Raw genomic sequence first — 21671 nt, forward strand, 5'->3', positions numbered from 1 at the left:
CAACCAAATATAAGAAAAAAGCAGGGGGATGTGTGAGAAACAGAGGAAAAGAGGGGGAAAAGCGAAAGAGAATGAAATAGAAAGCTGCGGAGTTTAAAATTTGTTTAAAATAAGTTTGTTTGTTTTTTTCAAATTATCTTATTATCCTTTTTTTTGTTAGCTTTCACAACAGATATGGTATTAAAAGTCTGTATAAAATAACTGGAGTATTTTGTGATTTCACCATTCCGTACTTAAAGAGAATTTACCAAACAGGAATACATTCTAGAGCATTATGCAACGACGATAAAGACACAAGATCATACTTTATTGGTCATCAAGTATATTTTAAGTGTTTAAAAAAAAACTGTGCGATATGACTCCAAATTTTACAGGAAAACAGGAAATTAAAAATACATACAAACTCATGTTTCTTTGATATCATGAATCCGCTTGAATTTTGTATAATAAATTTTTGCAATGGATAAAACCCACGTTGTAGGATCTTGACATTGTGGACACCAAATTCTAACTAATGTACAACAGGGGAAAAACATAAAAGGAAAGCCTTATCAACTCTTATGACAAAATTACCAGATAGCACGTTTTTTTTTTTTTTTTTTTTTTAATAATTTTTAATTTTTAAAAAAAAAAAAACAAAACAAAACAAAAAGGGCAATGACAGCACCACATTTCACATAACACAACAAAAACACATTACAATGACGCACAATTTAAGACAAGACAAAAAAAAAAAAAAAAAGAAAAAAGAAAAAAAGGGGGGGAGAGGGGTGGAGTGGAGTACAGATAAACTTAATAAACTTGATAAACTTACCAGATAGCACGTTTTAATTTTTTGCGGTATTTGGTGCCCCCTGCAGGTAGACAGATGTAAAGTCAGCAGCATTTTAATTGACCCGGAAACAAATCTCACTTTTTGAACCACACGTGTGTAAGGTAAGCAGACCCCAAATAGTTTAATTAGGAAGATTTCTGTTCGTCATTTACGATTGTGCCATAGTAATATGACTATTACTGCTTTGGTCCATGTTTTGGTAGTATAAGTTTCGGGTTTATGTTAAATCCCCGTTATAGTTTGGCTTCGTCAGCTTCTGGCTTGTTAGCATGTGGGCTAACAACTATCTCCAACCTATTTATTACGCGAGAACAGTTTTGATCTCACGAAGTATTTTTATTTGGGAAACTTTATCTTAAGTGACAGCTAGAGGACAACCCCGCTCCCACTTCGGTCTCTCCTGACACTCGAATAAACGCCTTATGTAGCTGTTGTTGTCCTTGTCGGTGTTAGCAGAGCATAATCTTTTGCTATGGTGTCATGGACAAGTTAATGTGCATATGAAAAACTACCAAGTAGACATAGCTTCTCATTTTCTCCACTGGAATTAAAGTTTCCACTTACTTGCATTAGTATATATCCTAACAATTCTGTATTTTGCCAGCACAGCACCATGGGGAAGTCCAAACAAACTGGAAACCACAAGGGTGGCAAGAAGAAAAACATTGCCAAGACTTGGAAGACAAAGCGCAGGACCAAGGACTTGGACCAGATCCACTCCGACATGAAGCCTGAGACAGCGGCCAAGCTGCTTAAACAAGAGGTGGACTATGATGTTACAGGATGTGCCCAGCACTACTGCCTACACTGCGCGTGAGTGTTCGCTTTATTGGTCTAAACAGTGGAAGTAGATCAAAAAAGAAAGATGACTTCCTTGACTGAAGTAATGTGTCCACACTGTACATGTACAAACATAATAATTACACAGCATCCTGTCTGTCTAGTTAGGCAGGAGCAGAAGTTGCAGAATATCAGGGTTGGAAAGTTTTTATCCTTACATTTGGGCTGATTCGTATCGGTAGCTCAGTCAGCTTTCTGAGTGAGGCTCAAATATGTTGTTATATTGTTTTAATTCACCGACTCCTCATATCTTGCAGGAGATATTTTGTGGATATGAGATCCTTGAAGGAGCACTTCAAAAGCAAAGTGCACAAAAAACGGTAAGATGCCAGATCCCCACTGTTGTCTCTACTCCAGTCATATACTCTCTCACTTCAAATGCATCCAGCCTAATATCTGCAGGTTCAAATGTAATTTCACTCCATGGTACCATTGCTTAAGTAGCTGTGTGAGTTTCATAGTTCACCTCTCTCCTCATCCAGGTTGAAGCTGCTCAGAGAGGAGCCCTACACACAGGCAGAAGCAGAGAGAGCAGCAGGCATGGGCTCCTACATCCCCCCTAAAACTATTGAAGTGAAGACACAGCCGATGGAGGAGGAAATGGACTGAGAACTGCCTACATTTACTCACGGACTGATTGACTCAATAACAGAGGCATTATCAAAATTGATAATGATTCTACAGCATTTATCTCAACATCACAGGTGGCCATTTGTCCAAAGCTGATACATTGAATGCTTTTATTCTGACAAATAACATCTGTTTTGGCACCGAAATACGATGTAATGTGATGTTAGGCAATGAGCTGATTCAGAAAAACCTTGCCTAATGCAGGGCAATGTAATGCAAATGCAACATGTGCAGCAGTTGCATTTGCAGTATGTATATGTAAATATGGTGTATGTGCAAGGAACAGTGTGAAACTGAGATGTTAATAAATAAAAAATGGAAGGTGGTTTATTCTGAGAGCATTCTGTAGAATAGACATTAGTCTATTAGTCTAAAAGAGACCAAAACAGACATTGTTTATATTTTTTTATTGTAAAAAAAAAATATGGGAAATGTGGATGTGGATTTACAGATGATTGCAATAATTACCCTTAAAATTACAGTTACTTAACTGTAATTTAAGATTGCATCTAAATAATGTTTTTAATGGCAGTTTATTCTATTTGTACAGATTCAAATGTAATTTTACATAAAATGTGAGGTGATATTACACATTTTTTCCTGTTCATGATAATGGAGGGGTGCATGTAAAAATCACAAATCAGTAGTTCCTTAACATTGCAGGTCATTAAGCATGACTGGTTAAAGTGAGTTTATATTTTATAAGGGTAATTAATAGTATTTGTACACACAAGTACAATACATTTATGGTGAATTAGTGTAGAAAGAAAAACTACATGATTTTTCAGAAAGGACTATATTTTACAGTTTTTATTCTAGATATTGAAATTACTGAACTTACACAAATGTGTGGTGATAACAAATGTTTGAAAATAAGTCAGCTATGAAAAAAAATAACAGGACACAAACCCAGTGTCCCATGTGACAGTCCTGTTTAAGACTCATTCATCTACGTTAAACTTATCCCTATATGTCTCTTTATTCTATCTCATGTGACTTCCTGAAGCCTTCTTGCCATTTCCAGTACATATGGAGATAAAGTTTACTCTCAGTGTCATGGACTGTATGTTGACACCGAGGGCTGCCAGGAATTTTCTGTGTGTGTTCGTGTGCTGCAATATTATTTGTTAGTAACCAACAAAAAAAGTAGCCAGAAATCAAGTTCAGTGATTAAGCCTTTGTGGCAAACGGCTCCTTTAATGACTTCAATGCCAGAAATAGCAGCAAGCTCGTGCTACAAGTTAAAAAATTAGACAGGACTCCAACGCTTCCAAAAACATTGAGCCCACATATGATAACCACTCTGGACTGGTAATCAGTTGATTAAAACCTTCAGAAACTGAACTCTGAGGCAAAGTGAAGCAGGCAGTTCCCTGGGGCTCGACGTTTTTGTCTGGAGGTTCTCCCAGACAAGCCAGCTGCTGGTCCCATACACAGTATCCTCCCTGGGGCTAGAGAACATACAAAAACAGCTGCTTTGACAATTTTGTTTGCAGTAGGACTTATGTGTGATGAATGTGAGAAAAAATGGCATCTGGTATAGGAGATAAGTAGCACAGACCGTGTAGTGCAAAGATAAGCAGCAGTTTAGCAGGAGAAAAAGGTTCCAGTGTAACCACATGGCTTTTTTTTTTAACCTGTTTTTTTTAGGACCTTAATGGTGTCTAGTTGAATTTTAGTTGAGAATTTTTCCGGTTGCCAAGGTCAACTAATGGCCCATCTAGCTACCATCTTGAACTGATGTCCATGCAAGTCGGTGAAATTTTCAGTTTTCTTAACTCCTGAACCAGACAACATACAAAGAACCCAATTTTCCAAATAATTTTGAATAAAAAATGAACTTAAGTTTGGTTAATTCATGAAAATTTCACAAAACAAAATGGCATCTATATTGCTATGAGACTAACATTTGTTATTTGCTTGTTTTTCACCAATAAATAATGACTGTACCATGACACTGATCTTTCTGTAGGATTTCTGGTCTGAAAATTACATGAAAAAGTATGATCAGTTGTCTTTGTATGCTGTCTGAAAATCAGCATTTTTTTCAACATTCAACAAGTATTTTCTTGGATTCTTTTTGGAAAACGGACAGGAGAATAGGTGCCATAAGGGCTGTCATCTACATTCACATCATGAGAGATTTTTCTTTTTAAAGTATTGAATAATGTCTGTTGCCACCACAGTGCAGTATAAATTAAACCGTGGAAACTGAGGGCAGCACAGATCAGGGAGTATTAGACATGCTGGGATCCCAACTGCCAGAAATATGAGAGTAACTTCTCATGCTGACTCTGGGACTTTTTCTCCCAGAAATAAAGTTGGTTTATTTGTTTGGATCATGGAGTCAGCTTACATGACACCAACTGGTAGTATTGCCATAGTTTGAGACACTCTCCATAGACTCTATATGCTGACACTGACTGCTGATCATCATTTCAAATTCAAGCCCATGGTGTCAGTCAGAGATCCACGTGATGATGACGTTTCCTCCCTTTTCCAGCAAGACCTTTTGTGCGTGACCGAGCCTATTTCCATTTTCTGTGAACCAAGTGATTTTGTTGCCTAAGCCTAACCATGTAATAGTGACACGTGATAAAAGAGAGAAAGCACGATGCGTCTCATCCTGATGCTGAGGGGCAGCTCGCTGTGTAGAGCGTGTACCATGTCATACCAAGGCTTCACCTTAAGAGCCTGCATGTGACCCTTTGCTGCATGTCGTCCCACTGTGACTGTCTCAGAAAGCAGGGATGCCCAAACATAATCTTGAAAAATGACTCACCTGGGTCATCATCTTTTCAGCCTCATGCCCTCTGGCTGGTGGTCCCGTAACATCAGGGCACATGCCACCCTCCTCAGGGATGTAGCTTCTGTCCACAGGCAGTAAGGCTTAGCAACAGCCAGTGGAGTCACAGCCACATCTGCATCTTCACTGTATATACTGCAGCTGAGGGTTTTGCATATGTACATGGTCTGAGTGTGTGTGTATTTTTTACATGTGTATTTATATGAATATAAGTATAGAATTTAGATGTAAATAATTCTGTTGTAATATTATCATCTGTATTGTTGTATGGTTGTTTTCTATTGTTTTTCAGTTTTCCGTGGCATTTAAATGAACTGCCTGTGTTTTTATGCATTTGACAAAAACCTACCTGAGCTTGATGTTGATGTCTCTCTTTATTGCAATATTACAAACAAACAACAATTACGTAAACTCAAACAAAGCCAGGAGGATGGTCACAATAAAAAGGAACTACAAGAAAATAACATTACATCAAGACCTTAACATGTGAACATACGTTTGCAGTTTTCACAGCTTCAGCACCAGAGGGCGACTCAGAGTTTATTTTTGCTCACAAATTCTCATTTTTGTATATACCATTTTGATAAAAAAAATAAGATTAAGTCAATAAAATTCCTTCTCACACGTCTTAATAAAATCAAAGCACATTTTTATAGCATAAAGGGAAAACAGAGTATATTTGCTCAGTGATGAACGTAGACATCTCACTTCACCGAGTGTGGACAGTAACAAAACAAGAAGGAAAAAGAAAGACATATAATTTCAGGATCTATTCCAGACGTGTGACTTTAAAGCCGCAGCAGTGTTCAAATTGCAGAGTCAGTCCAGGCAGTGAGCCCACCCCGCCCCCTCTCCCAGATGGACCTTTTTACTTTTGCTTTCACTTCTGAATCCGGATGTAAAGACAGGAGCGACCTGCAGCTCAGACGCTGACGGAGCTCCTGCTTCGTGCCAAAAGAAATGGCAGTTCCATATCAAACAGTTTGTCATTTCTGTCTGTAGACATGGGTAGACGTGTGATTTTCTTGGGGCTCCTGGCTGTGCTGCTGCTGGACTTTACAGAGGGTGAGTTTCAAGAAACGCCCCACTTCACTTCCTTGATGGAAACACTGGCTCCAGTGTGATGGGCGGCTGTTTTTTCGACAGCGTTGCTGGTATATTTTAGCTCCTTGAGAATACTCCTGTGATGATTTGACTATACAAATAAAATATTGAACTGGTCTTGTTAAACTCCCAGCCTGTATTTAGTTTGGGAAATACAAACTGCGTCAAACAGCCTCGTGACTGTGAGCTAATAGAAAAAGGCCACATGTTGACCGAGAAGAGAACGGGCGATAATTCTGATTCATGAGAAGCGATATCATCCCGCTGCCATTCGTGCGCGGGCTGCGCGGTCTGGAATGTCTCGCGGACCGAAGGAAAGCAAATGACACAAGGGGTCTGTCTCAATCGAAGGGCTAGATGACTACTAGGTCGCAGCCTACGGTGCCCACGGAGGAGGCGTCCGACGTAGGTGCCGATATCAAGTTTACCTGAACTAAAAGTTTAGCGAATTGGGACGGTGTAGCCTGCGGAGGATTCCTACGTCATTATTATCGAGGCTTCCCGAAGCGCATTCGAGTGATGCAGCGTAAAATGCGGAAGAAGTTTCGGAGGTGTGTCAGTCAACATACACTACTCACAAAAAGTTAGGGATATTTGGCTTTTGGGTGAAATTTATGGAAAATGTAAAATGTTCACGCTACAGTGATATTATATCATGAAAGTAGGGCATTTAAGTAGAAGCATACACTGGTGATTTCCTCATCTCAAACAATTTCTTGAAACAAAAGCCAACAACAGTGGTGGATATACCACAACAAAAAATGTCAGTGTCAATAACTTGTCATTGTCCCTTGAGCATCAATTACAGCTTGACAGCGACGTCTCATGCTGTTCACAAGTCGACTTATTGTCTGCTGAGGCATGGCATCCCACTCTTCTTGAAGGGCGGCCCTCAGGTCATTGAGGTTCTGGAGTACAGAGCTCCGAGCCTCTACACGGCGACTCAGCTGATCCCATAGGTTTTCTATGGGATTCAGGTCTGAGAAAGTGCAGGCCACTCCATTTGAGGTACCCCAGTCTCCAGCAGCCGTTCCCTAATGATACGACCTCGATGAGCTGGAGCATCAAACACCTGATGTGAATTTTGCCGTTAAACTCCTTGTTAGAGAACAGCAACTTGTGCAAAAAGTACTGAAACATTGAACAGTTGGACATGTGCATTCAAAAGTTTACAGAAGGTCACATTAAGTTCACCTGTAAAGGTTATAATGCATTTTAGGTTCATCCTGAAATTTCACCCGAAAGCCGAATATCCCTAACTTTTTGTGAGTAGTGTAGATATCTATAATAAAGGCTAGATGTCTCGTGGGTGCTGCCGGCCAATGGAGTCGCACGTCCGCACATGGCGGCTATCTTGCCACAGTCAGCTCGCTCACCCATAACATTGTAGTAGTGGTGCATGTACTTTTTAATAATCAGAACTTGCTCAATTTTCTACCGATTTTCAAACGGTGTGGTTTGTTATAAACGTCAGAGGTGTAGTTATAATACTGCATTTAATTAATAATTATGTTACACTTCCAGTCAAACATCCAGAATTGTAGCCACGTTAATAATGTTTGTAAGAAACCAAACCGTTTGTAAATCCGTCAAGATTTCAGCGAGATAAGAGTATTTACCTTTGTGCAGATCACTCACCTTCCCTCAGGTACCATAGATTCCGACAGAGAGCTTGCCTGTGGCAAGATGGCCGCCCGGTGATGACGTTACAGACTCCGCTGTAAGACATCTAGCCTTTATTATAGATATCTATGTCAGTGAACACCTGTGCATGAAACAAAACGATAAGCAGCTTCAACGCTCTCAAGATGGACAACATTGATTCTGTAGTTTTATGTATTTTATTTTAATTTGTCTTCGTGAAGATGCAGAAAATTAAGATAATTGTTACACCCCACCTCAGTTGCAACAGACTATCCCAATTAAAGTAACTGTACACATGGCTACATTGTAACATACCTGATGCGCTGATGGTTGCTATGGAAACATCATGCAAAATGCCTATCTAACTCATCTAACTAAACTTGCATTTACAGGCGTTGTTCGGATACAGTTAACAGCTAAACCAAATCTATGGTGGTAATTATAGGCATGAAAACTTATCAGAACGTCATGATATAAACATTAAGACGGTCTAAAACATGCTTCATAATTCCAGCAACGATGGCTGATCCAGAAATTCAACTGGACCGAAAGGTACCCTGAGAAATAGGCTGTAATGTCAGCCGCGAAGCATCGTGGAGGTGTATCCTGCAAATTAATCAAAAATAGTCTGGATCTGTCGGCTGCATTTGCAGGACCCCGTGCAGTAAAATTGAATTGGGACAGCACTTGTCACGCCGCCGTGACGTAAGCAGCCTACAAATACGACCTAGGTAGCGTACAACCTTTGAATTGGGACCGAGCCAAGCTGTACTGTGCACAGGCAGAGAATCTCTAATACAGGGAGAAGAAGAAAAATACACTCAGCTGAAAGTTCACCTATCTGTTCTAAAAAGCCGTTCAAAAGGCGTGATGACGTCACACGTTTCCTATCGCGAGAGGTGCTGCTTTAGGGCAATTTCCAGAGCACATCTATGGAGACCAGACGGAGACACTTGAGACAGTTTGGCTAGAGCCCGTCTACTAGGGCTGTAGTCAACCAGAGAAAATCTTGTTCGACTAAAGTGCTGAAATTTCGACCAAAAGTCGACTAATCGGGGCAGGAATACAAAAAAAAAAAAAAAAAAAAATACTATTTTTAGATCGGCTAACTGGACAGTAGCCTGCCTGCTAGCCTTCTCGCCTAAGTGAATTATAAATAAACATAAACAACAAGTCCTTGCAGTATATTAAATCGTTTTTGACCTAATTATTTTTGCACTGAATGATCATACTTGCCAACTCTCCCGATTCACGCGGGAGACTCCCAATTTTTAACCCTATCTCCCGCAATGCTCCCGGTCAGTAATCTCTCCCGCTAATCTCCTGATTTTACAGTGAAGGAAACAAGTCAGATTGTGGGGGGTATTTGTCGCAGTATCTGGCCATAGCTGCCAACACTCCCGTTTTTCCCAGGTTTCTCATCTCCTGCCGCCCTCCCGTTTTGTCTTTTCTCCTGGGAATCTCCTGTAATTTACAAGCCCCAACTTTGTTTAATAATAATGAGAAACGCACAATAACAAAGGTTTTATTTTGAAAGCTCAGACCGAAAGCCGCCGCAGCTCTGTTAGTTTAACAGAAGCTGTAACACAACGAAATGTTTAACTGTAAATAAAAGTGCACATTTTCCAGCCTGTGTCAGACAATGCCGAGTTTACTGACTAATTATTAAAAACCTGGAAGTGTTGTAAATCTTAACCGGCTCGGCAGGCACTAATATCCCCGCACATCTTTTGCTGCTCCCCACCACAAAAATCTCCCTGATTTTACTACTCAAATGTTGGCAGGTATGTGAATGACACACTGGAGACGGTCGGCTCTGACAGCGTTGCATCACGTGCACCTACTCAATATCATAGCCTATGATTTCCGTTTATGTCAAGTTGCCGTCGTCGCGGGTGTGTGCGCCTGCAGTTATAAAACGATTAGACTAAAACTTTGAAATATGCCAATTCTGATACTCAAAACTGACTGAGCAACCTAACGCAGACATGTTAGCTTACCGTTTTAGGTGATATGCCATGTTGGTTGTTGAGCTGTGATACGCAAACTGTTGTTTGCAAAGTTTGCATTCGACTTTTTTTTTTCCATCTATTTTGGTAAAATGCTGCGACATTGACGACGTCTTTGACAGGGTAGAGGACTAAATGTTCATTAAACGTTCTTAATTAAGTAAATAGTCGGAAAACCAGACCTCATTTTTTCTTCAATTCAGAGCATACCGGCCTACCTATCTATCTCCGCCAGTGGGTTGGGCTAATCTAAAATTGTAAAAACAAGGGGGGTGTTCTGAAGACAGACTGTTACCTGTGAAACACGGTGTTCTGAAAACAGCCCCATCAGCACTTAGTGCTTTACTCCTGATAAAATTAACACGGCAAATAATCGACCAATCAGATTTTGGTCGACCAAGAACGTATCGACCAATAAATCGACCAGTCGACTAACAGACTACAGCCCTACCGTCTACGCTATATTAGACATTCTCTGTATACGTCTTCAGGTGCCATGAAGTGGGATCCCTGGTCATAAACAGCTGCAAGTTCGTCACTGACCAATCAGCATTCATTAGCAAATGCTAGCGTGTTACGGCCAACAACAGCCCAAACTGTAGGAAACTGAAAGGATATAAGTTCTCGCTAATTTCACTTTTAACCTATAATCCATATTGAACTTTCAGAAACTACAACAGTATTTGTGATTTTCCATCCATAAACAGTTGTAAGAGACAAATTTAGCCTTCTAGCTCCATAGAGCCCCATACATTCTGCACTCGCCCGCGATCACCCCCAGTGGAATTATGGTGGTACTGCAGCCAAGTTCGATACAATGGGGGTTAATGGAGAGTGGCAAGGCTTGTCGTAGACGGGCTCTGTCAGGACCTGACCTGACAGTGAGCGTCTCGTGGGGTGGGCGCACTGACCATTCAGACAGTCATGCTCGTTCACGCTCAGCAAAGCACGATTGGCTGGAAACATGTGACATGGGGATAGATGCCTTCAGGGTTAAAAAACAAACGAACAAAAAAAAAAACATCGTACAGAGGGCCAAATTATTGTACACATACGATAATTATCGTACACCTGGCAACCCTTCCTCCAGTAAAAGTGGCAATGCTAGAATGGAAAAATATTGAAAATCATGCAGGGCCATTCAATTACAAATTCATTTGAGTCCGATTTTAAAATGAGGAAGTGTAGATGGGACAGCAATCTATTATTATTATTATTATTATTTTAGCTTTTGGTATTGACAGATATTAAACAAAACAAGTGGCGGTAACAGTAACCAAGCCTGAAAGTGGAAAGGCAAATGCAAATACATACACTATATTACCAAAAGTATTCGCTCACCTGCCTTTACTCATACTATGAACTGAAGTGCCATCCCATTCCTAACCCATATATATATATATATATATATATATATATATATATATATATATATAATAGAGTTCAATATGATGTCGGTCCACCTTTTGCAGCTATTACAGCTTCAACTCTTCTGGGAAGACTGTCCACAAGGTTGAGGAGAGTGTTTATAGGAATTTTTGACCATTCTTCCAAAAGCGCATTGGTGAGGTCACACACTGATGTTGGTCGAGAAGGCCTGGCTCTCAGTCTCCGCTCTAATTCATCCCAAAGGTGTTCTATCGGGTTCAGGTCAGGACTCTGTGCAGGCCAGTCAAGTTCATCCACACCAGACTCTGTCATCCATGTCTTTATGGACCTTGCTTTGTGCACTGGTGCACAGTCATGTTGGAAGAGGAAGGGGCCCGCTCCAAACTGTTCCCACAAGGTTGGGAGCATGGAATTGTCCAAAATGTTTTGGTATCCTGAAGCATTCAAAGTTCCTTTCACTGGAACTAAGGGGCCAAGCCCAGCTCCTGAAAAACAGCCCCACACCATAATTCCTCCTCCACCAAATTTCACAGTCGGCACAATGCAGTCTGAAATGTACCGTTCTCCTGGCAACCTCCAAACCCAGACTCGTCCATCAGATTGCCAGATGGAAAAGCGTGATTCATCACTCCAGAGAACGCGTCTCCACTGCTCTAGAGGCCAGTGGCGGCGTGCCTTACACCATTGCATCCGACGCTTTGCATTGCACTTGGTGATGTGTGGCTTGGCTGCAGCTGCTCGGCCATGGAAACCCATTCCATGAAGCTCTCTGCGTACTGTACTTGGGCTAATCTGAAGGTCACATGAAGTTTGTAGCTCTGTAGCAATTGACTGTGCAGAAAGTCGGCGACCTCTTTGCACTATGCGCTTCAGCATCCGCTGACCCCTCTCCGTCACTTTACGTGGCCTACCACTTCGTGGCTGAGTTGCTGTTGTTCCCAAACGCTTCCATTTTGTTATAATAGAGCTGACAGTTGACTGTGGAATATTTAGGAGCGAGGAAATTTCACGACTGGATTTGTTGCACAGGTGGCATCCTATGACAGTTCCACGCTGGAATTCACTGAGCTCCTGAGAGCGGCCCATTCTTTCACAAATGTCTTGTTTCACAGTCTGCATGCCTGAGTGCTTGATTTTATACACCTGTGGCCAGGCCAAGTGATTAGGACACCTGATTCTGATCATTTGAATGGGTGAGCGAATACTTTTGGTAATATAGTGTATAATGCAGGATGTGTGTGTGTGTGTGTGTGTGTGTGTGTGTGTGTGTGTGTATGTGTATGTGTGTGTATGTGTGTGTGTGTGTGTGTGTGTGTGTGTGTGTGTGTGTGTGTTCACACAGACAGCACTGCTGCAATGCTTTTTACACTGAGTTTGTCTTTGATAATGGCCAATGTAGTTTTTTTTTTTTTTTTTATCTCCAAAACAGAAGGTCGTAGCAAAAGAGTTCAGCATCCCCGAAACCCCACACAGGCATAGCCTTCACTTTCTGTCTTTCATGCAATTGCTAAAACAGGTTGTAGAAAATTAGATTTTTTATGTCTGTGACATGTTTTACAGATAGATATTAGTGTAATATTGCAGGTATACTGTCAATATGACTATCAGCAGATAATTTCCCTTGGCTATTTTGCTGAGAACCAAGTGACTTAACGCAGGGAATATCGGCTCCACGTTAAAACTCCTGCAGTGCAATGAGGCCCGAGCTGCATCTGAGACACTCTGCTCACACAGACTGTGTCTGCTCTTTTCTGTTAATATAGACACCCAAATGAAAGCCAAGAGGCTCTGTAGCACACACACACACACACACATACACACAGCTCAGGTAGGTGTTAAAAACTGTAGTTCAAAACTTGACACAACAGTGGAAACTCTCCATGGAAAACAGAGTTAAACTTTGAGCTCCTGAAATAAGTTGTGAGACCGCTATGATGATGATAGATCCTGACCGTTCCTGTTGGCGTTTTGGATTATTAAATAATCAGTGAAGTTACACCACTGCGTCTTGTCCATAAATACTCACAGCCTCTCTCTTAATGTGGAGACGCAGTCGTGGTTTCTGCTGCGGGGAGATCGCCGCAAGTATTTAATCAACTCAGCTGAGACTTTTTTTTTCACCCACTCGCAACCCATATGCTATAAATCAATGTTAATTTTCATGACTGAAGGGAAAAGCAAGGTGTGAAATAGTTTGAGAAAAAACATTTAAATAATCAGAAATCAGGAACACTTTACTGATCCCCAAGGGGAAATTGGGTCAGTTGCAGTTGCTCAATTCTCAAGAGAAGAGTTAATTTATAAGAAAATAGAAAGAAATACAAAATAGAAAAATATGTGCCTTAAAATTTTAAAAAGAATAAGGTGGAGAATTAACTAAATTGGTGAAATACAAGATACTATAAATACGCACGGCCGCACATCCCTCGAACAGGCAGCAACCGCACAGAATTTTGTACTAAAGGAGTTCAGTCATTTGAATAATTGTCAAAGTGAGTGCTTAATTAAACCAGAGGCAGTGTTAGGCAGCATTGCACTCTTGTGGGTTTTTTATGCACATTGCCAATTTCAATCCATAATAAGAATCCTTTAATTTTTAAAGCAGTCCAGTTAAACATGAATTCAGCACTCAGTTGTCATATAGCACACGCTGTTTGTAATTCCAAGGCCTGCATAACCAACTGCATTATCACATGGTAGGCAACAGAGATGCTGTTGGTGCAGCAGGTGAAAAACTCTGTGGAGGGAAGTTTTAAATCATGCAATGTAGGCATATAACCACTAGGTGGCACAATTTGTCTTGCCCCTTGAATGCATTGTTGTCCATGATGTCCTGTGCAGAATGCAAACACTATCAGCCTAAACTGACTAGCTCATGGTTTTATGTTTTGTTCATGAGATTATAATCTGAGTTAGAGATTGAATTTAACAAAAAACAACTGTTAGGCCTGTTTGACAAAATTTTATTTTATTTGCACTTATTTTTTGGAGCCTATGCATTGTTTATGAAAAGAGAAGTGCTGTTTTTTATATATACATATTTAGGTTTAAAGCAAAATATGTCAGTACTGATGGTTTTCACATGAATCATTTTAAATGACCTGTAATAACCAAATATAATCCAACATTTGATAGAGGTCAGCACTGAATTTAAGACAATGTCCTGAACGTAAGACAAATGTAGATTTCACCCTCATGACTGATGTAGGTGCTTTGAAAGTGTAACTACTTTTTGACAGCTTTATTATTATTTAAAGTAAGCGGTGGGTCTCGGGACAAATAATACTCCTACATGTGGATCCCGGCATGGAAACAGTTGGGAAACCCTGATCGATAATAACCCCTTCAACATCAGTGACCTTGCTGCCTAATGTTTGAGGCCATAATATGCACAATTTTACAATAATTGCCAAAAAATAACATGTTTTATTTTCTTGTGTCTTCATATCTAAATCAAACTACTTATAATAAAAGTCTTTTAATGTAATGTTTTTTAATAATGTTTTTTTTTAGCTACTACCCAGCCTATAAGTTTTTTCAATAAAAGTAATGGGGAAAACTGAAAGCCTGCCATTTGAAAAGTGTCATGTGCTCATTTTAACCTGGACTGACAAACTGCTCTCTCTTTGCAGGTGCAGAGAAACAAGTATACCTTGCAGATGGAGGTAAACTCATATTGGAGTCACCCATTCCTGCTGAGTCCAAGCCCCTGAAAAGCATCCTGTGGAAACATAATCGCAACATGGTGGTGGAATGGATCGAAAAATTAGGAAGTGTGGAGTACTACGGAGCATTTCAGGGTCACACAACCCTGGATAGAACAACTGCTCGTTTGGAGATCGACGATTTGACTCTTATCTACAGTGGAGTGTATTCTTTGGAGTTAAATGGCCAACTCCAGAGCGAGACGTACAAGGTTATTGTGATCAGTAAGTATGTAGTATTTTAGTCATGTGTGTTCTTGTTCTTTACTGTGTTGAAGAAAGGTCCAGCTATGTGACTGACAATGTTCATATCGTTATTAGGCTAAGCATAGTTTATAGATTAGTGTAAGGCATTTTAGTTCGTTATTAGCCTAGGGTTTAGGATTTTATTAGTTTTATTAGTTATTATTTTATTAGTTAGGATTTTACCAACCAAATTACCACAGAAACAGTCCCATGACCGCTCTACTCCATTCATGTTCTGTGATTACAATGCAACTTGTGCATTCCAAGTGATAATTTAATCCAGTTGGTTGAAACATAAGTGGGATATCATCAGCGGTGTAGGATTACTTTCAGGTTTTCAATGTAAGAAGAACAGGGAAGTCTTGTTCTTCCCATTATTAGAGATAATCATTGTTTTACAGGAAGGGGATAGATACAGCAACGTCTTAATCTCCATGAGATTAGGTGAGCAGTGTTACTATAGCTAATAAAAGGGTACACCACAGAGTTATGCAATTTTGAAAAGTTTTGTTGTTTATCAGGGTCTGATTTTACCAATTATACCAGTACTTGTAGCTATTTTAGATTTATACAGTATGTGAGGTTTCCAAGTTATTGGTACCTCTGTGAGAGAGACTAAAGAAGGAAATCTGTTTTCTTCACCAACAGAGAAAGTCCCAAAGCCCACGGTGACAGTTGAGCCACTGTTTTGTTCTTCCACCTCATCTCTTTGCAAATTGAGCTGCAATGGAGGGATCCCAGAGGCTGAACCAATCACCTACAGCTGGAGGCCAAATACAGGAGACTGGACTGAGTCGAGTAAACTGATGAACATCACCGAGGATGATTACCATGTTGAAAATTTCTTCTGCCAAATGAAGAACCCAGTTAGTGTGGAAGAGAGTGAACCATGGAAGAATGTGTTCTCCCCAGGTATGTAGTTTACTCTGCACAGTAATAGAGTAACATAATAATAAAGGTTTAAGATCTTGTCAGCACACAAATGCAGGATTAGCCGTTTGGAAAGTTTATGAGTTTAGGGTCTGAGACTTTTTTGTCTTTCATCTACTTAAAGGCTTTTAGTTGAGGCTGTGTACAAAAACATTTTCTATGATGTTTTTTTCTCCTGTTGCAAACTGTAGACTCACTTCCAGACTTAAATATTTTAACTTTCAACAAATTTATATTAGCCTTTATAGCAAGCTGTCTGTCTAAGTTTTAGTTGTAAATTATGTTTGTCAGAATTATTTGAGTTGGAGCGACAATTAAAATGATAAATATAACCACAAGCAGCAACGGAGTCTAGGCAAATTAAACAGTCTTCAACTAAATGCGAAATTTAGAGGAATTTGAATATGAATGTATTCTTCCATGTTTGTTTCCACTTGTTGACAAATTAAGGTTGAAACTTTTTCCATTAGTGGCACCCCCTAAGGATGCAACACAACATCCTTGGACGCATACGCTCAGTGAACACTCCTGACCAGATATCTCAATTTCAGGTTGATATCTGAATGCGTTCATGAGTTACTGCACGTTTTGTAAAATTCATCTTGCCTCCAAATTCTAAGCAGAGACTGTAGGGAAACTTTATTGATTCTCAAAACTCTGACTAAATGTGTCGGAGGATCAGGGAGGAAAATTGTTTTAGACAAAATGCAAAATAGCAGGAAATCTACTCAGGTGGATGTGGGGGAGACTGAAATTAAGAGATGCAATCTTGACCCTGGAAATCCTGGGAAAAAATGTGTTGCTACCATGTACAGTTCAGCACTTATGGGCCAAAAAGTAAATATGATAGCATCACCATTTGGCCCAGTTAGTATAATTTTGTTTTCCTGAGTTGTGGGTGAAATTTTCAACCCAGTTGCAAAGTTTTGCAAAACAAGAAAGCCAAAATAATCCAAACAACCATAAGAGGGCTCCATTACCTTTGCTGCTTTGACTCCTAATTATGACATAAATTGTGACTATTCCAACAAAAAGTGTGTGTAAAGGTCCGTTGGACACTGGACAGGGTTAACAAGGCAGGTAGAAATGCAGGGCCTCTATAAGAACCTGAACTGAGAATGAGCTGTTCTAAGTGGGTAAACAAAGCTGATAACAGCTGCTAGCTGAATAGTTAGAATCAGGGGTGTTGTTGGGATCTGAAGACGTCAGATTAGTCCAGTCAGTCACCGTTAGGGCTGGGTATTGCCAACAACCTTGTGATGCTGTATGCAGAACAATACAGAGGCCATGATATGATAGGCGTTTGTCTACAGGTGTTTCTTGGCTGCTCTGTTCCCGACACATCATAGCAACTGGAAACATCAGCAGTGAAACCTGTGTTTCTATCAGACGCAGCATGTTTAGCCTCTGATTTACTAAAAGGCTTTGGTTTCTCCATCAGTGCACAGTCTACCCAGGGTGGGTTTATTGTACACAGATGCATATTTTCAGCAAAGTCCTGCTACATACTCTCACATTTACTCTCACACAGGAGGAGATGTGTGTGTACAGAGAAAGAGAACATTAGTGACCAACCTGCTGTAGCCAGGAAGTTAGTGCAGACTGTGTTATCTAGCTTTTAGTGTATTCACATTATGAACTGTCCGGTTGCATGTCATGTGGGGAAATTGTGGGGATATTTGAAAGCAGTCAACCAGGAGCACTTACGTTCCTATTTCATGAAACATTTTATTACTTTTTCCCCTCACTGAAACTCAGCTACATTCAAAATCCAACTTCTTCCAAACCAAACAAAAAAGAATCGGGGTTGACATTTAAACATTCGGGACTTAAACCCAACAGCTGTTATTAGAATGATGGATTGAAGTAGTGCTGAATAATGGAGGGTACAATATGTTTACAACAGACCCAGGCGTTTGTAGCAATTTGTAGAGTTGGCCTGATAAATAGTAGAATGATCTTCATGCAGCCTGCATGGCTAACAATTCTCATCTCTTCTGTAAATGGTAAAATGTCAGATGTTTTGTCCTGTGGGTACTTGGCCAAGCAATGTTACTATAGCTAATAAAAGGGTATAACACTGTGTAATAAAAATTAACACTAGTTCTGTTGTTTTATCAGGGTCTGATTTTACCAATAATGCCAATACTTGTAGCTATTTTAGATTTATTCAGTATGTGAGGTTTCCAAGTTATTGGTACTTCTGTAAGAGAGACTAAAGAAGAAGGAAATCTGTTTTCTCCACCAACAGAGAAAGTCTCAAAGCCCACGGTGGCACTGGAGCCACTGTCTTGTTCTCCTTCCTTACCGCCCTGCGCTCTGAGCTGCAATGGAGAGATCCCAGAGGCTGAACCAATCACCTACAGCTGGAGGCGAGATACAGGAGACTGGACTGAGTCAAGTAAACTGATGGACATCACCGAGGATGATTACCATGTTGAAAATTTCTTCTGCCAAATGAAGAACCCAGTTAGTGAGGAAGAGAGTGAACCATGGAAGAATTTATTCTACGAAGGTCTGTAGTTTACTCTGCACAGTAAAATGAAGAGTTTAACATTTTGTCAGCACACACATGTAGGATTGCTGTTTGGTGGTATTGATCTATTTTCCAGTGGTAATCTGGTTTGTGAATTGTGACTTGACTTTGAAGGAAGACTAACACATTTTTAGCACTGACTAAGCCTTGTTTTTAAACAGACAGACAGCAGCTTTACATTACTGTGGCAGTTGGTGTGGTGGCTGCAGTTCTTCTGGTTGTTTTTTTTGGTGAGTATTTTTATTTGATTTGTTACAAGTTACCTGAGCTCCTTTTGTTCCAAGTTCCTAATTAAAACATATGCAAGCTTATGAAGAGTTACACTTCCCTGGTGATTGATCATTTTGTGTGCGTGTGTGTGTGTATGTGTGTGTGTGTGTGTGTGTGTGTGTGTGTGTGTGTGTGTGTGTGTGTGTGTGCGAAGCTGTTGGCAGACAAACAAAAACATGACAACATGCATTAATGAAATATTTCCACTGTGTTCTTGTGCTTCATTTCAGCTTTTATAACACGAAAGATCTTTTTATTCTTTGAATTTGACAGTGACAATGAATCAGGTAAGTGTTTCCCATAAAAGCACTGAAATAAAAACATGTTAACAGGAGTTTTTCACCTGCCTTGGTCTCTGTCTCTGGGGAAAAACTAACAACAGGACATGGAAAAGATCAGCAGGTGGAAACACAATCATTTTATCCAAAGAAAAATGAAGAGGGAGTAGATCAAGATATTTTATGGAAGTATTTAGTTTTAGGTTTTGAACTTGTGACAGTTAAAGTGCTGAAATTAGTGGCTTTACTCAAACACTTCACTCATCCACAGTATCCAGTGTAGCTGTAATTAATAGCTTTCCAGGATACTCAAAGCAGTACCAGTAATAGTTGTGTTGCTTTTCTGTGCATTTAAAACAGTAATGAATGAAAAAAAATCACATGTAAGTATAAATCATAATTTATGTAATGTCAGTGTTTTACTCTACTTTAGTGTGTTATTTGAGTGTTGAAAAGCAAAACTTGATTTGGTTCATAGGTAAGGTAACACATTTTTAGCACTGACTAAGCCTTGTTTTTAAACAGACAGACTTTGGGGTTACGTTTTTGTGCTGGCTATGGTGATGGCTGTCGTTCCTCTGTTTTTTTCGCTGGGTTTTGGTGAGTATTTTTATTTGATTTGTTGTCAGTAACCTGCGCTGCATTTGTTCCAAGTTCCTTATCAACACATATGCAAGGTTATGAAGGGTTACACCTTCCTGTTCATTGTGTGTGTGTGTGTGTGTGCGTGCGTGCGTGCGTGCGTGCGTGCGTGCGTGCGTGCGTGCGTGCGTGCGTGCTACAGAGCGTCTTGGCTTTCATTTGGGTGTCTATATTAACAGAATAGAGAGACACACAGTCTGTGTGAGTGTCCAGCAAAAACCAACAGGGAAATCTTGTTCTTCCCATTATTAGAGAGAATCAGCCAACAAAAACATGACAACATGCATTAATCCAATATTTCCACTGTGTGCTTGTGCTTCATTTCAGCTGTTATATCAGGAAAGATCTTTTCATTACTTGGTGGATTTGACAGTGAAACAAGTAAGTGTTTCCCACAAAAGCATTTAAATAAAAACGTGTTAGCATGAGTTTTTCACCTGCCTTCCTCTTTTCACCAGCAGCATTTGGTTGTTGTTGCATCCCTCATGTCTGCAGTAAAACTCAGAAACAGAGGTGAGACAGGGATTAGCCTGCAGGTGCTGCATGCTAATTCCTATCCATTCTGGCCTTAAAATGAAACTAAAACTCTGGACGGCTTCGGGTGTAAAATACTTATTTGACTCTTCTTCATGTTTCCTCTTAATGTTTATGCACCTCCAGACAGCAACAGGGTGTTCTACCAAAAAAAAAAAAAAAAAAAAAAAATTGATCTACTAGCATTCCAGTCTGATGGAGTTCTTATTTGTGCTGGTGATTTTAATATAATTCTTAATCAAAGTCTTGATATAACTAATCAAAACAGGAAAACCACCACCACAGAAAGATGGTCTAATAAAAATTGATGTATGGAGAGATTTTCACTGTCTGGATAGATGGTACAAGTTTTTTTCAAATCATCATAATGTTTATTCAAGGACTGATTATGTTTTTATGCAAAAATCTGAAAGGCACAGGCTAAAAGAATGTGAGATAAGCTCAAGAGAAATATCAGACCCCTCTACTATGAATTTAAAATTACATTTAGTTAGCACACCAAAATCAACAACATGGAGGCTATATAATATAAATATGCTGAATAACAGTGGGTTTAAGGAATGAATTACAAACATGTCTGAATGATAATGATAATGGAAATGTAAACCCTGTAATACTATGGGATGCAGCCAAAGCTGTCGTGTGGGGAAAAATTATTTAAGAAACTGCATGTGCTGGAAAGATGAAATCTCAAAAACTATCAGACCTACAAAAACAGCTTCTAGATCTTAAGAAGTAGAAGCTGTAAGAAGTACAACACAGTAAAAATAAGGACTCACACTTACTCCTTCAAATGAGACCATTTAAACAAGAGAGAGATAAGATTTACAGTGATGAAGTAGAGAAAAGCTTGGATTTACAAGTTCAAGTTCAAGTTTTATTTGTCACATGCCTGATGTACAAGTACAGTAGCAGTGAAATGCAATTGTGACAACTCCAGCACTGTGCAAGTAAAATGGATAAAAAGAAATAAAGATAGAAAGAATATATATACACTCCTATATACAATCCTATATACAATATAGAATATACAATTACAATTATGAACATAAGTGTGCATTAGTAATAAATAGAAGTAAGAAAGGAAATAGAAAATGAATGGGTGGATGGGAACGTGAAGGCACTGACCCACATCCATTTGAGCTGCCGATACACTGAAGAGCAACTCGCTCCGACGGAGGTTCAGGGTCAGCATGACACCATGAACCCAGTGGCAGAACCTGACGCCCGGTACTGGGATTCAGGAACTGTCCGACTTGATCCGGCCTTTCCCC

General features: G+C 39.8%; 2 protein-coding genes across 3 annotated transcripts in view; both read left to right on the plus strand.

The window, feature by feature from the left end:
- LOC115354040 (uncharacterized) overlaps positions 1-21671 on the plus strand; it is a 222895-nt gene that overhangs the window by 129027 nt on the left and 72197 nt on the right. The window contains exon 3 of the mRNA XM_030044194.1: positions 20191-20244. Coding sequence (XP_029900054.1) covers positions 20191-20244 — 54 coding nt within the window. The remainder of the gene's footprint in view (positions 1-20190; positions 20245-21671) is intronic.
- Positions 838-2635, plus strand: znf593 (zinc finger protein 593). 2 transcript variants are annotated; one of them, XM_030044197.1, is made up of 4 exons: positions 838-936; positions 1440-1648; positions 1933-1995; positions 2158-2635. In XM_030044197.1, the coding sequence occupies exons 2-4, from the start codon at positions 1449-1451 to the stop codon at positions 2282-2284; spliced, it is 390 nt and encodes a 129-aa protein (XP_029900057.1). In that variant the 5' UTR covers positions 838-936; positions 1440-1448; the 3' UTR covers positions 2285-2635. The 2 variants fall into 2 exon arrangements, with proteins under 2 accessions (XP_029900057.1, XP_029900058.1); XM_030044198.1 differs by having other exon boundaries at positions 880-936; positions 1445-1648.

Source organism: Myripristis murdjan, chromosome 22, assembly GCF_902150065.1.
Source record: "Myripristis murdjan chromosome 22, fMyrMur1.1, whole genome shotgun sequence".
NCBI classification, from domain to species: Eukaryota; Metazoa; Chordata; class Actinopteri; order Holocentriformes; family Holocentridae; genus Myripristis; species Myripristis murdjan.